This window comes from Lytechinus variegatus, chromosome 2 (genome assembly GCF_018143015.1).
Source record: "Lytechinus variegatus isolate NC3 chromosome 2, Lvar_3.0, whole genome shotgun sequence".
In the NCBI taxonomy this organism is placed as follows: Eukaryota; Metazoa; Echinodermata; class Echinoidea; order Temnopleuroida; family Toxopneustidae; genus Lytechinus; species Lytechinus variegatus.
The window spans coordinates 63,997,081-64,013,594 of record NC_054741.1 but is presented as its reverse complement, the minus strand read 5'-3'; the positions used below and the strand labels follow the sequence as shown (position 1 = coordinate 64,013,594).

The 16,514-nt window shown below is 36.9% G+C and overlaps 1 protein-coding gene across 2 annotated transcripts; it reads left to right on the top strand.

The window, feature by feature from the left end:
• Positions 1-2,575: 2,575 nt before the first annotated feature.
• LOC121408622 lies at positions 2,576-11,992 on the top strand. 2 transcript variants are annotated; one of them, XM_041600154.1, is made up of 3 exons: positions 2,576-2,863; positions 8,184-9,213; positions 10,663-11,992. In XM_041600154.1, exons 1-3 carry the CDS (start codon positions 2,684-2,686, stop codon positions 10,866-10,868), a joined length of 1,416 nt encoding a protein of 471 aa, XP_041456088.1. In that variant the 5' UTR covers positions 2,576-2,683; the 3' UTR covers positions 10,869-11,992. The 2 variants fall into 2 exon arrangements, with proteins under 2 accessions (XP_041456088.1, XP_041456087.1); XM_041600153.1 differs by having other exon boundaries at positions 8,172-9,213; positions 10,663-11,990.
• The last annotated feature ends 4,522 nt before the right edge of the window (positions 11,993-16,514 follow it).

The window sequence follows — 16,514 nt, the reverse complement described above, 5'->3', positions numbered from 1 at the left end:
CATTAATTCAGCAATGTGAGAGCTAGCTTCTATTTGAAAATACAATGTTTGATTGTTGATGAGCAAGACTAATGGGGTGTTGCAAGAAACTTAATATAGGCCTACGTCCAATTGCAAGTCAATTTTTGGTCCCTAAATCAACCATATGTCTTACAATTAATTGCAAATTCATGATTGATTGCTAATTTGCTCCTTGAAACAAGGTGTGAAATCCGATTTGCTATAGCTAACGTTGATCTATCCTTTGTAAAATTGCAACAGAATTTGCAATTGATCACAAATATTTTCTTGCAACACCCTAAGAGTGTCAATAGGTAATGGGGTCACTAACTTATCAGTATGTGGGAATGGTGCACTGGGGGCTGACCATGCAAAAAAAAATACAGCTGGTCATGTTTAACGCTTTTTGTAATGTTGCTGAACAAGTGCACGGGGGCGCCGCCGGGAGGGGGGGGGGGGTGGGATCGCACCCTAATCATAGGGCCGGCGAGCAGCATTTGCGCGAAATGATTTTGAGGTAAATTTAGACCCACATTTTTGAAAATTTTGATACAGTGATTTGAAATCTTTTCCTCAGGCATGTCAGAAATAATTTCATGTCAAGGATATTTTTTTCACACCCAATTTATTATTTTGAATGATATAGGAAAAAATGATTCGTGTATGGCCAGAGAGGGTATAATATCAAGGAGCTTCTTAATATATTGAAGATTGACTTGACTTTAAACTTCATTACAAAAAACATATTGGTGCTCACATATTGAGTTTTCATAGTTTGTTTCTTGAGATACGCATCCTGTTCATGATTGCAAAAAAATGCTGAATATGAATAAAAAAAACTAAAAAAAAACAGTGGCGGATCAAGGATCATAATAGACGGGGTGCATAAGAGGGCAAATTCTGAAATTAGGGAGCGCTAATCAGAGTTTAGCAGAGTAATAGACATTGATAACTCTGGAGTTTAGCTGTACTTCAATGACCAATTCTTAAAATAGCTAGGGGCGTATATATAGCTAGCCTTAATTTGCGCCCCATCTGGATCCGCTTCTGAAAACAATGATTAATGTCAGCTCACGCTCTATGCACACACACACCCCACGGTCGCAACTAAATATTTAGCAAATCTGTAGAAGTAATGCTGCTTGAAGTCGGCAGACACGTACAGCTAGACCCTGATTGAAACTTTGATCAACAAGTGTGTCTCCACGCAAAGACTAGCTGATGTTTCAATTCCTGAGTGAGAGCATGGACCTAGGGACTTCAGCTGCAATTCAGACCCTTTACTTGAGTGAAGGGATTGCACAGCAGACTATAGTAAATGTCTAAAAGCAAATGATTTCTGTATAATGATTTTTTTTCATTAGTGATAAATATATCGTTTCCATGGCAAACAATTAAACAGTCCTTGAAATGGTACCCTTTTAAGTCAATGTTGGCAAACATTCTCAAATAGCGCTGTACATTCGCATTGAGCAATTCTGCGACTGCAACGTATTCCTAGTTCACCGGAAGTGGTGACTACGCTCGTTCAGTATCACGTTCGTACATTGATGAAAACAGTTTCGACTTAATCGACGTACCCGTACTGGGCCCGTACCAGACCACAGCATATACCAGCGTGATAGCGAGCGGGCCGTGGGCCGATGCTCGGCCGGAGAGTCAGGCGCAGCATCACCCTACGAACCAGTGGGGCGACTGAGGGTGCAACACTTGCACTCTTGCGCAAAAACCCCCAAAACCCATTTTTTTTTTAAATAGAACATCAATTACCTATCGGATATGTAGTGTCTGAAAACAGGACACATTAAATGTGATGGAAAAGCTGGTAACAAGCAGTAATTTGCAGTTTACCAGCCCTGCTGAATCAACGAAAGTCAAGTGTTGATGCGGCTTCATTCATTTTTGCTAAGCTTGGATGACGTCATCATGCACGAACAAGCGCTCGTTCGAGCACTATGACAGCGAACGTCAAAACCTTCAAATACGAGTCACAGATTTGGGCAGTGAACGAGAAGGCTCGTCACAGAATACTTCGCGCATGCGCAGTGCTCCCAAAATCCCTTAATCTCGTACGTCCACATGGCTCGTCTCAGAAAACGAAAGGTCTCAATTAATTAAGCTACATCCCCGGTGTACAAAAATATAGTCTTCACAAAATTTCGAAATTTTCTTATTTTCTGGCCAGAAATGAAGAAAAGCTTGCACTCTGCGCGCATTGGTTGTTTATTGAGACACACATGCCCTTCTCCTTTCTTTATATCTTTTTTAGTCTTATAGAATATAACCAGTCACGTCGATCGGAATATGAAAAAAAAATAATCTCGCACTTCACACTCGCATTAATGATCTTGTTGATTAGTACAACCCTGTTTTCGGTCTAAAAAAAGGAAGAAATAGATAGGTGCACTCCGAGCTCGCATTTTTTAATAGACAGTCGCTGAACTTGTTATGGTTTGATGGTCCCAAGATGGCGGATGTCGCATGCATAGATTGAAACGTGCGCTGACATCCAGTGTCATGTTGTCCATGGCTTCGTTAAGCTAAGGATCTCATGCAATAGCACTAGCACTATACTCGGTTTATCTGCGCTGGTACGGTCGGAGTTTGCGGTGACGACGTCGTCTTCGCGTTATCATGCAGGAAATTTTGCAATTCTTATTAGGCCTACTAATACATTTCGACAATGCCTCTTTTAAGGATGAAATGTCACATCAAGTTTGATCCAGGTGGCAGAATGAAACTTCATGTGCCGATAGTTTTTATCTTGTGTCTTTTACAATTCAGCGTTAGTGAAGTGGAGTGTTCCTCGGGCTCGGCAGCCGATAGCGAAGAGAGATGGCAACGACGCCAAGAGTTTCCCGAGGTGAGTATTAAGTTAACCCGCTTGGTGTTGGCTCGGGCAGGGTGACCGGATTTCACAAAATGAAATACGGGAAGACAAAAAAGATCAACAAAGAAGTCTACATAGTGTTAGACTTTTGAAAAATAATAAAGAATTGGAAGGGAGGTTGATGAACGAAAGAATGAAGGAGAGAAAGAAAAAGATATGAATTGAGAAGAAATGAAGAAAAAATGGAAGGGAAAATGAAGTAAAATATAAAAAAAATAAAAAGAAGGATGAAAGAAAGAATAAAAGAGAAAAAGGTGTCCGTCATTCTTTGAATTGAATATAATCAATGATAATAAAAAAAGAAAAAGAAAGGAAGGGAAGATGAATAAATGTGTGAAAGACAAAATAAAAGAGAATAAAAGAAAAAAAAGGGGGAGGAAAGAAAGAATGAAGGAAAGTAAAATGTTTCCTTCATTCTTTGAACGAAAGTAACGATGAAAGGAAAAGAAGAATGAAAGAAAAGAAGAAAGAGAGGGAGGAAAGAATGAAGAGAGAAGAGAATATGAAGGGAGGATAGAATAAAAAAAAGAAAATTATGGAAGGACAGAAAGAACGAAAATAGATGGAACAAAAAAAGGCAAGTATGAAGGATAGAAGGGTGAAGAAAGAAGGATGACGAAAGAAGGATAGAAAAGAAAGAAAGAGGAAAAAAGTTCAAACTTCAAGCAAACAAAAACAATTCAATTATTTAACAAAAATTATGATATTGGGTATTTTTTAAATATCTTTTTAAAATTGGAAAAAATCAAATGTTTTAGACATGAATAAAATTTCAAAGTGAAACATGGTCATCAATTAGATGAAACATCGCTGTATCATACACAACAAGACTCAAATTTACCACCGATTTTGTGATTATTATGGTGGAAAACTGTTTATCATGTCATTGTCTGCACCATTGAGAATCTGCTCCAATCTTACATGCCTAGCTAGTAGCCTGCCACATACAGTCAGGAGACCAATTCGTTTGCAATGTATTGGGTCAATATCATCACCGCAGAACTTGCAAAAGTTTAGTTATCGATTTTCTTTATGGCTCTGCTTCGTATTTGGTGAAAATTTGTTACTTTTAAATGTATTAACTACAATATGTTCAATGTTCTGAAATACGGGACAAATAGGTGTCCCGGGAAGGGTTTGTCGGGACGCCGGGACAAAGGAGCAAAATACGGGACGATCCCGGGAAATATGGGACGTCTGGTCACCCTGGGCTCGGGCCTCTGTGACACTTCTAGTCTTGAGGACTCCATGATGATGTCTTTTTAAGATCCTTTGACATATACTTCTTCATCATTGGAGTCTTGAATCCCATCCCATATATAAGAGACACATGCACACAAAGATGGATTTCCCTAGGAAAATAAATTTGTGATAAATAAAAAGTAACGTTAGGCCTAACGTTAGGCTCTACTATTTTTTTATAATCGCGCATATTAAATTTTAGTATTTGTGAAATGATAATTTTTATCTATAAATTGTTCTTCAAAACGGCATTGCTAGTGGGAAGTACATAATCATGAAGCGGTTCAAGGGTCAGGTCTATTGTCTTTGCTTTGTTGACAAACGGATCAAGGGATCTACGGGAGATTGGGTCTGGTAAGAAATGTCTAATTTTACCATTTACAGAGTGAAATAATTTTTATCCCTTTATACGCATTAGGCGCCTGAAGGTTCATAGATAAATAAAATTTGACAATAAAAACCGATTTCACCCTCTAACAATGGATTTCCTAGGGAAATCCATCTTTGTGTACATGTGTCTCTTATGGGAGGGGATTCAAGACTCCAATAATGAAGAAGTTACAGGTAGTATATGTCAAAGGATTTTAAAAGGACATCATCATGGAGTACTCAAGACTAGGCTGTCACTGTTTTGTTCAGGAAATATTTTCAATATGCTCACATCATTCCTCCAAAGGGAATTTAGAAAGTAACATGATGAAAAAGGTCCCAACTCCAAAGTGCATTTTCAAAGTCTTTAGTCATATTTTTTCTAAACAAATGACTAGGGCTGGGACTAAAACCCGGGTACCCGGGTCCTGCCCGTAAGCGTCGGGTACCCGGGTAGAAAAATCAATACCCGATACCCGAAAATTGCTCACCAGTATAACATACATTAGATTTGTATTGCGTAGTGTAAGACATTATTGTAAACTCATCACAAAAGTACACAAGTCTCATTTTGAATCTCACCAATTACCCTCGAAATATCCATAAATATACTAGTTTTTCAAGTGATGATGATGTGACTAAGATCGTTCAATCGTCGCCATGTTTCTTTTGCAGCGCAGTGACGTCATCCAGCCACTGCGACGCAAGCCAATTTATGAATGAAAATATAGTAAGCATGCGCATTGCAAGCCTCAGCCCCACGCAGTATTCTGTCAAAACAAGTCTGCAATACTCTGTCACCTCGTACCAAAATCGACCTAGAATTCCACTTTCCTTTATTTCATATGAATTATGAAAGGTATTCTCAGAGGATCTGTTTTCTCACCGATACCACGCAAGTAAGCAAATTTTATTACTTCTTGCTTTTCCGTCAAAATCTTACGAAGTAGCGTCGATGTTGCATCGTGTTTGTAGAATCTATCGCTACGTGAACAAAGTCAATTGATTTCCGGGTTTCGGAGCATACGAGGCGCCAGCCAATCACGTTCTTGATACCATTTTTAGTTCATCATAAACCGAAAATGGTAACACGATCGTGATTGGCTGGCGCATTTGACGCTCCAAAACTCGGAAATCAATTGACTTTGTTCACGTAGCGATAGATTCTACAAACTCACGAACACGATGTAATATCGACGCTATACTTCGTAAGATTTTGACGGAAAAGCAAGAAGTAATAAAATTTGCTTACTTGCGTGGTATCGGTGAGAAAACAGATCCTCTGAGAATACCTTTTATAATTCATATAAAATATAGAAAAGTGGAATTCTAGGTCGATTTTGGTACGAGGTGACAGAGTATTGCAGACTCGTTTCGATAGAATACTGCGTGGCGCACGGGAGGCTTGCAATGCGCATGCTTACTATATTTTCATTCATAAATTGGCTTGCATCGCATTGGCTTGATGACGTCAACTGTGGGGTTTTTCCACCAGTCATATTTCGAGCGACATGATTTTCGGGTACCCGGGTACCCGCCCGAAAATTACCACGGGTACCCGAAAAGAAAAAAACCCGAAAGTCCCAGGCCTACAAATGACAGCTGCAGTGATTATAATTTTCCAACTTCTCCCAGAGAAAACACACATTGAGCATTTGATAACTTTTAAATACAATATCATTTTCAAATGACAAAAATATTTCACATGCGAAGAGGGGTGCGATTGGAAGCTGGAAGCTGATATTGTTAAAAAAGAAAACTGATCTCTACAAAAATTTGACATCTTTATTATTTGTAGGTTGACTTTTTGTGTATTATGGTGGAAATTTAATGAATTTAAGAAAATGTTGTGTTTAAATATGATTTAATTTTACATGCGATCATTTTTTTGACATTTTTAGGGTCTCACAATTGCATCATGTGTATTTATGCATCCCAAAAATATCATTGAACGGTGTAGATTTATAGACCTATGGTGTTATAGAATTATCGCAAAAATTTTGGACCCCAGGCAACGCGCGACACTGGTCTGATGGTCCCAGGTCCATAAAAAATGCTGTTGGGCCCAAGGAGGGCGGCCACTTCCATTGACGAGTGGATACTATGTGTGACCCCAAAAAACATGTAAAAAGGATCTCTTTTTTTAAGATAGAGCATGTTATGTATGTAACGTAATAAGGGTGTCAAAAACACTAAAATAATGAAAAAAGGGTATTTACAGTCCAATTTGCAAGGGTTTAAAAAGACTGAAATATTTTTTTGCCCCAACGCTATGTGTTCAGGCTCCAATTTGAGTGAGGTGTGTGGGGTGGTACTAAAAGCAATTAAAGTGAAGGTGAAGTAGACGTCCGTGACTATTAAGATATCATTGTACTTGTTCTGAGGGGGTCAATGAAGGGAATACTTGTCAAGGGTACCATTTTGTATCCAGTTCTTGGAGGGTTTCACACACCAATACTTGTGAAGGGGTGCATTTTCAGAACATGGAAAATACTTTTTAGGTGCTGAATTCAAAACCCCATGGTCACGCATGGTATCCACTTGTCAATGGATGTGGCAACTTGCTTGTGAAAGTGAAACACTTCCCTTACATAGGTGCATGTACATTTATCCACCTGCACACCATGCACATTTGAAGAGAAACAAATGAAAAATTAAGCAATCGTAATGTTCACAGAAAATTTCCTAAAAAGAAGATGTAATATGAAAGATATTTTTCCTTTTTTTTAACCAGTATTTTCACCAAACACTGCACAAAAAATTCAACTGATTGAGTCAATGGTGTCACACACTGTTTTTATGTGTTTTATCAAGTTATGGAATGGAATACATGTAGGCCTATCTTAAAGCTAAATGATATTAGTTGCAGAAAAACACTAATTTTGTGAGAAAGTCTGTAAAACCAAGGTTAAGTATGACTATATCATCGTGGATCTAGTAGATCTGGTACAGTTACATAAACTGAACTTTGTGAAATCATAAAATCTACGCTGAAATACTAGCACCCTGAAGATTGCCAACACAGATAGGCACACGTGGGACAGTGTATTGTTAGTGCTGGAATAAAACCTGACGGAAGTGACCAAATCCACGCTTATTTCTCGGCAATTACTCAATTTCTTCCAGAATCCTTTGGCACATATTTTTTATTCATACAAACAGACACTTGGGTGGTCATTATATTAGATTCTGTAATAGGTCATTTTGAGATCGTTACCAGAACTGGAATTTATCTTTAGTTTACTTCAATTATTTGGTGTGACTATTGATAAAAAAAATTTTTCAATGTGATTCTGTATGTATCAGTCCAATCTTATTGAGGGGGAAAATATTAATATTTTGTATTCTACATTTGAAGAGAAGTGTGTGAGAGTTAGGCTCTTTCGCCTTTGCCACCCGTGTTGCCAATAGCTATTTTTTAGACTAAAACTGCAAGTTCAAAAATTTCATAAACTTATTTTTATCCCAATTTCAATGACTTTTTTTTTACTTGTTGAATATATCTCTTGTTTAAACTAAAATTACCCTGATGTTAAAGTGGACCTGATCTTTAGATTATAATGAAATGTATCTGTTGGATGCTCATTTGAGGAAAAAGATACTGAAACGGTATACTTTGTGAATGTTCATTCGGATCATGTTTATTCTTCTTTTTTCTTCAAATTTTCAGATTGATGGACAGACAAATCTTGGTACTGATCTTGATCAGCAGTTAAAGGCAAATGAGATTCCCAGGCATTCTGAGAAACAGGCAATAAATAGTCTTTCAGTCCTAGTTAACCCATTGAGAAAGCTACATGTACCAACCAAGTCCTTGACTAAGGAACTTGCAGCTGATGTACCTCTTCTAAAGTCTCAGGTTGTAGAAAATCAGACATCAAAGAATGACCATGTTGGTGATGGGGAGAAAGGATTGACTTTCAGGGGCAGAGATAGTGAATTAGACCCTTCAGTCGAAAACAAGCCGTCCAGTGTTCTCAAGGTAGACCTTCGGGAAGGAGAAACTCTGAGCTGGTCTCATGAATCTACAGGTTCAATTTTGAATGATAAGACTGGTGAACATAGACATTTAAAAGTCAAAAGGCAAATTAGTGATGAGACTGAAAATGCAGCAGGGAGTGCGAACGAAGACATGGTTACTGAAAAACTTCCTACCCCAATATCTCAGGGTGAAAGCATTGTTTCCAGTTCAGATGCACCAAGTGTAAGAGACAGACAAACTGGTGGGGGCACATTAACAGAAAGTTCATCAAAGACTTCTGCAGCAGCTCATACTACAACTCAGACCACAGAACCCTCTTCCATAAGAACTGCATCAACAGTACAAAAAGACAGTACCGCACATCCTCCAAAGACTTCCTCTGCGACTCCACCAACAGTTCACCTTCAGCAGCCTCCCAAAATTACATCCCCTGAGAAAGAAGCCAGCGAGGCAGACACTTCGCCATTGGTAGTGACAGAGGAGAGCCAAGTGACTGATGCCCTGGCTGAAGAGAGTAATGCTTCCTGTGAAGGTGCACAGTGCTATGCATCTCGCCTTCCCTATCACTGGACCTCTGATGCATCTTGGGCGCTTGCGAGTATGGTATTTCTTCTGAGTGTACTCACATTCTTTGTCCTGTACACTGGACTTTGGAAGAAACGAAATCCAATGAGTTTTCCTCTGGACAGCAGCGTGCCACCAAACCCAAACCCTAAAATCACAATAGCAGGTGAGTTGTATACACCTGTACTAAAATCCCATTTTAAATAGGCTATTTGAGGCCAGGGGGCTGTTTCATAAAGCTGTTCGTAAGTTAAGATCGACTTTAAGAACGACGGTGATCCTTTTTCACATGCTAAACCATCGCCAATGTACCATTTACCACAAGAAAGTTACTCTGAGCTTACGAACAGCTTTATGAAACACCCACCAGGTTTTTATAAAGGAGGGGGGTACAGTAATTAAAAAAAATAATATCACTGTTTTAGGAATAGTTATACATGTGGCTATATTTTGGGAGGGATTTGCTACAGCGAGAAACAAGCTTTCAATAGCTACCTGTAGTTGAATGCTATTTTTGTGAAAATATCAATTGTAGCGGGATAACAAAGGATTCTTGATTTTAGGTTTGATATATTTGGATTGTATTTGTTACTTGCATACATCATACATGTAGAACAGATAAATGGAACATAATCACCTGTACATTGTATAGAACAGCTACAGGAGAAAATGTTGCCTTGAAATTCTATGCATATCGAGGTACAGGTACCATCAACATTACATTGGAAGCCACAATCGGAAAAAGCAAACATCCAATTTCGAGTTGCTGACTTAATGGAAGATCATCAAAAATTGTACAGAATAAAAGGAATTTTTTGAAAAAAATTTGCAAACATTCTGTATTATTCAAGATTTTTATTCAAGAGAGAGTATTTGGCTTAGTCGCTAAAGTATCTGCCTGTCGAACCAAAGGCCATGGGTTCAAGTCCACCCTGGGTAGATGACTGAAGCCTGTATTGTGTGTAAGAATTTCTCCCCTATTACATGTACATTGATGCAGGCTATGTTACAATGGAAAACACTCTGTCCCTTGGATAGGACATTAAATGGAGGCCCTGTGTAGAGGAGAGTCACCACCTTTGCATGTTAAGAATCCACTGCACTATTCGTTTAAGAGTAGGGGGAAACCCCGGTGGAGTGGTCCACCTGCACTCCCCCAATCATTTATATCGGGAGGAGAGACCTGTGGGTCATGGTTATTCAGTTCGCTTTTGGCCACCTAGGCACAGGTGATGCCAAACAAATGATAATAATAACGATGATTCATTTTTAAAGATGTTTGAAAATACAACAGATCATATATTCCTTGGAATTTATTATTATTCATTTGTAGAAAAATGTAGATTCTCTTTCATTTCCTTACATTCATTGGATTGTTCTTATTTATAATTATGTTTTCTGTTATTTTTTTTCCTGGAGGGGGTGGTAGGATTTTACTTGAAAGACAAATCTATGATTTCAAGACATTTAAAATTTCACTCAAAATGATTTCTATATTTCCTGTATTGAGACACATGTACATGTACCACATTCTATGTCCTCATAATATTGATTAACTGTACACACTGTCTCTGCAATTCAGTACATACTGTATGTTGCCTTTTTGTGTTTGCAGAACTACTGAAAACGAGACTAGCCTTGATACCTAAACACCTTCGAAACAAACGCAAACGTCAGATGCACAGGAAACGCATGAATGGCAGGAGATACGAAGAGCTTCCACTTCACCTATCAAATGGCACCTGCAATGATGAGGAGCTAGGTTATTTTGAAGATGATGAAGAGGAGGATTTGTACTTGCAAGGCGGGCATACCGTCTGACGACTCTTCCTTGCTTCAAATTATCCATTTTGCATTGGTACTGTACAGTATGTTCAGGGATACTAATATTTTCTTCATGGTTAAGAGTAAAGAGGTTTTAAAGTGACATTGGATTGAAATTACAGAAAGTTACTATAAATTTTTCTTGAAGTGTGTGTTAACACTTCTGAAGTACAAATAAAGTCTTCACTTTGTATCATGCATTCGTCTGCAAGTATAAGAAATATACATCAGATTTGTACACTTTACGTGTATGTAAGATCAACCAATCACCTGTGATTTTCCTTTCTTTCTAATGCAATGATTTCAAGATTTTATGATTTTCATTAAAAAGTAATATGTCCAATGACCAAAGGGATGTCATTCTTTCAAAAAAGTAAATTTTGAAAGAAAAAATTCATTAACCCTGTAAACACAATTTCAATTATAGTACAGATAATGTTTCCTCTAGACCCCAAACCCGGTTTTAAAGGTACATGTATGCTACATCACATGTAGGAATCTGTAGGTTGAAAGTCAGTATAGGAAAGACATTTCATCAAACACAAATATTATCTTAAAATGCAAATAAGGACCCTATTATACAAAGAGTTACAATAGATGAAACTCAAATTGCGATTGATCTTAATTTTGTGTACCAGGTAATCAAACAGTTAACCTAGGTTTAACTGAATACCGTATTCAATGTTATGAGAATACGGACTAATTTATCGAAGGATCATCAAATGGAGTGTTCAATTACTGTGCGTTAATGATTAATTGATCTAAAGACTTGACCTTTTTCAATAGTCTTGTTGATACAATGAGCTCATGTCATGTGATCTTTGTGCAGGTTAAGGGTTATTAGTTAATGTTAGAAAATTTAGTCAACGTTTAATGTCAGATTTAAGTGAACGCAAAGTTTTAAAGACCAGCCACATCAAATTTGATAACTTGTAAAAAAATTTTGTTCTTGTGCTGCCAATCGTTGAGGGATGTGCTTTCTAAGAGTGAATAGGGTGTCCATGATAAATGATTTTCAAAAGATAAGTACAGCATAATAGCACTTTGTGATATCTTTCTGAGAGTGTTTTAAAGGGGGGGGGGGGGGGGACTGTGTGTGGTCTCTAATGGACTGTGTGTTATAAATACATAGTCTTAAAATATACGTTTTCAGATATCTAATAATACTACAGAGAATAAATTGACCTATAATTGTATTTGTATCTAGAGAAACTCAATGTTTTGAGAGGAAAAGTAATTGTTTTGCTGCTTGATAACATAATTATTGCGGTATAAATGTATTGAGTAGTTAATTAATATGTTGTCATTCAAGTAGATCTATGTTTCTAGACTACACTAGCATTATGGGTCAGGAAACTGGCCAGGTATGAGTTGTTGAGTACTCAAGATGACACTATAAGCCAGTTTACGGTTAGCTCATGATCAACTTTTCTCAAATGACCTTTGTGATTTTTCATTAGGATAAGCACTATCATTTTGAAATGTAGATGTTGCATAAGTTTTACTGGTAGAGTATCCAAATTCTAAGAACAAAAGGCATGGTAGAGACCAGGTGACTAGAATAGTATATCAGGAAGTTTGGAAATCTGTTTTATTGTCTGCCTTTGGCACATTTGACTATTGTTTAGGCTACTGTCAAATACCAGTGATTATGAAGGCTCTATTAATACTCTTCAGCTTGGATGTGATAAAATGAATATTTTGAAAGGAATACATGAATAATCATCAAACCACAAATGCCTATGTCAGTTAATTTGAAAGGCACCTTCATGGTTTATCTCAAATGAACTTTTTCTGTGCGTGCGCAGTTTACAACCGTGAACAGGCTTATTGGTTCATATTTTTTAAATTGACCTGTCATTTAAACCTGGTGGAAGTGTCAACATATTGTTGAGAATTTGTCAGACTTGACAACTGTCCATGGTCCAAAGTGGCTGAGAAACCCAGGTGGCTGACAATTGTAACTATGGTAACTATTGGATACTGACAAATTGACCTCTGAATGTAATTGTATATCAAGACATGTTCAAATATTTTATATGCTTCATTACTTTATACCAGGGTACATTTAGACTTTCATTTTCTTTCTCCCAAAGTTGTGGGTCTCATTCACTGTTTCTAGAATACTGGAAGGTGATTGCAGCAAAGCCTCATCAAGAGTGCTTGAGCCATGTTTTTTCATCGCTTTTATCAAGAATACAGGAAGAGCCATGGTGTAGTGGTTCTGACTCTCGCCTTGTAAACAGAGGGTCGTGTGTTCGAATCCCACCGCGGTCTAGCGTCATTTGGCAAGGCATTAATCCACACTATCGACCCAGGTGCTAAATGGGTACCCGGTAGGATGCGAAAGATATTTTGCCAGCGCCATAATGAGGCTGCGATGAATGCAAGGAATGCTCCCCAGGGAGTGGAAATTGTGCACTTTTTGTGCGGGATTGAAATGAATCCAATGACCGGGATAATAATATGCTGTAACGCGCTTTGAGCCATTCTGGGAAAAGCGCTTATAAATATTGGCCATTATTAATATCACTGAGTGTCTTTTTCATTTAATCTTCAATTATTTCCATGTGATCAGCCAACTCCAAACTAACAATAAGTGATCATAAATTAATGAGATTTCCATTTCCATCAGGAAAGACGTAGTGAAATCACTGTTGACAACATTTGTTAATCAGTTGGACACTGGTTGATTGTGCTATGACCCACAATACAGACCTGCCAACCAGTACGTTTTAGGCGTATTTATTTTTTTTTTTTACAAAATCGTAATTTATGGAGAAAAATCATCTCTATATGTCTATTTCATAAAGCGTACACAAATATGGTTATTAGATCAATGTAAATTTCAGATAACTTGTTTTTTTTTCAATAATTTTGTTAAAACCAGGGTGAACATATACACATGTTTAAATGTTTTTTTTTTTCATCTGCAAGAGCAGTGCACATTTTAGCTTGCATGCAGCTTGAGCGCTGCGATGAGCGAGTGCACCAAGCATTTTATTATGAAATACATTTTTTCGGGGGAAAAATACAGGTTTTTTTTATCACAGAATACAGTTTTTCATTCCCAGAGGTTGGTAGCCTGTCTGACAATATCCAAAGATTAGACCACACATATGTGGGCTCGTCTCCAGTACCTGTCTATTTTTTTTTCAATTTGCAGCCAAAGAACTTGAATCTGTTTAATCTTGATGAGGGAAAAACTCACAGCACCCTATCTTTGTGTTGTCTAGCTACTAACTACATGTAACTTTAAAAATGATTTTGAGGTCGTACCAAAGCTGAAATTACGTGCATGTTGAATTAATTGATTTTATGGATAAAGCCAGTATTTATCCACCCTTTCTTTGAATGACATCAATCTTATTTGCACAGCTGACTTACAGTCAACAAGCAATAAATCATAGCAATGCAATTTGAAGTTCAAATTTAGTTGACAAGGAAGCCTACCCCAAAGATACAACTTGCTTTAAACATAATCATGGCCAAAGAAAGATGGTTGGTTGCAGGTACAACTAATTTCACTAAATATTACCACAGTCAGTGCTCGTATCCAAATGCCTTGTTTAACTTAACCATGGTTTTTAATTTAATTTGAGTTGAGTCAACTCAGTTGATTATACTGGACAGCCTGATAAAACCCAGCTCTTTGATTTGATAGTACATTTTGGGACTTGAAACTGAAAACTTTTATTGTGATAGAGTACATAATATGTACATGCTTTCAGGGTTTGCAGCTACAGATGTGCCTATACTTTGAATTCCTAGTTTTAAGGGGTAATCTGGAGAAATCAAATACAATTTAACAAGCAAAGCACTGAAAATATATTCAAAATATGAAAGCAAGTACAAAAGTTATTGAATTCTAGAATGTAGCAATATTTTATGAAACTGTTATTTGCACAATGTTATGAATATGCAATACGTGGGCTGATGATGTCATGTCCCCACTTTCCATTTTGTTATTATTTGGAATAGTAATTGTTTCATACTTTTTTTTACATATGTGTTTGACATGTCTTTCTTGTAAGAGGATAGGTTGCAGCAATGATCTTCTTACTCATTGATTCAGTTCATTCTTGGACAAAATATGAAAAGAAATCAATTTTATATCAGAAAATACAAAAGAATAAGTGGGGATGTGACATCAGGTTGCTCATTGTGTATTTTTTATGGAAATGTCTGTGTTTTGTTTGTCTGATTTTACTTTATCTGTTCAAATCATATCACAGAGTAGCCAACAGTTCTGTTTTGCAACCAATATCAAATTATGGCATAACCTTTTTTCTTCATAAAATACAACCCCCCCAAAAAAAAAAGTATATTTTTTTAGAAAATTGTATCTTATTGAGAAAATTGTCTCTGTATGTCTCTATTTTGTTAAACTTACACAAGTTTAGGTAAATGGATGAATGTATTTCTGGTAACTAGGCCAAATGTCATTTGTGGGTCATTATTTCAAAATACAGTTTTGAGGATCACTCAGTAGGTTTCTTATTCCTAGAGGTTGGCATGTCTGGTTTCAAGGGTCTTGTTGAGAATTTTCTTCTTGGGTAATTTCCTTTTTTGCCATTATTCCTGTTTGTGGTTGCATAAGGTTGGTAGCTCTGATACAAAAAAACCCTGAGCATTTTGAATGATAAATGCATAGATACTTGTGGTCGTCAATGCTTTGAACACAAAATGACCTTGGATAGATAATTGAAAGTTGTGATTATTTACAGTTTTTGTACAATTTTGTGGGCAGCATAGAGCATAGGTATGTCTATGTTCTATAATGTATGCATGCATTGAGAATCATGTTATTTCATGTTTAAAGCGTGGGTGGTAGACTGCACAGATGCTGTACAGAGATCACAAGGAGTTGTGCTTCATCATTTTTTTTTATTCATGGTAATTGGTTAAACTATTATTCTTCTTTTATTGCACCGCAACTCCATCTACCACACTATATTTCAATTTTTAATATTTGTAGTGATGTGCAGCCCCTATTCAATGTAAAACTTACATTTGAATTGAATTTATTGCCAAATCTAACTGCCACCGAGCACACTGGTCACATAGTGCATGGTATTCTGCAAGTGGAGCTAGCAAAATAGTGACATGCTAAATACTAATTGAGTTTATCCATATACTCACAATCAATGAACATTGATAATTAGGACCAATTCTACTTAGAGAGACCTCACTTCATTATTTTTAACAAACATTTAATTACTAAGTTGAATAAAAGGGTTACTATCTTCCTTTACAAAAACTCAAAATGAAGACAGTTATTTTAGATCAGTATATATTTGCAGGCATCATTTTTTTCACTACTGAATAGCAAATAAGACTCACTTCCGGTTGGGACCACGAAACAGTGGAATTTGTCAGATGGTGAAATATTGAAATTTATTTTTTTTTGCAATGATAATTGTGTGTTGCAATTGTTAAAGCAGATATTATTTCCCTGAATATTCTGCTTTGGATACATGTGTATCTGCAAAGTAAAGAGGGAAATGTATGTAAATAGATTATTGAAAACCAGTATGAATAATGGATGTGTGTGTGTGTGTGTGGTATGTAATTATATCACAGTACGAATATCACCCAGATTTTAAAATGAATCATGCTCATCATGTGACATATATGGTGTGA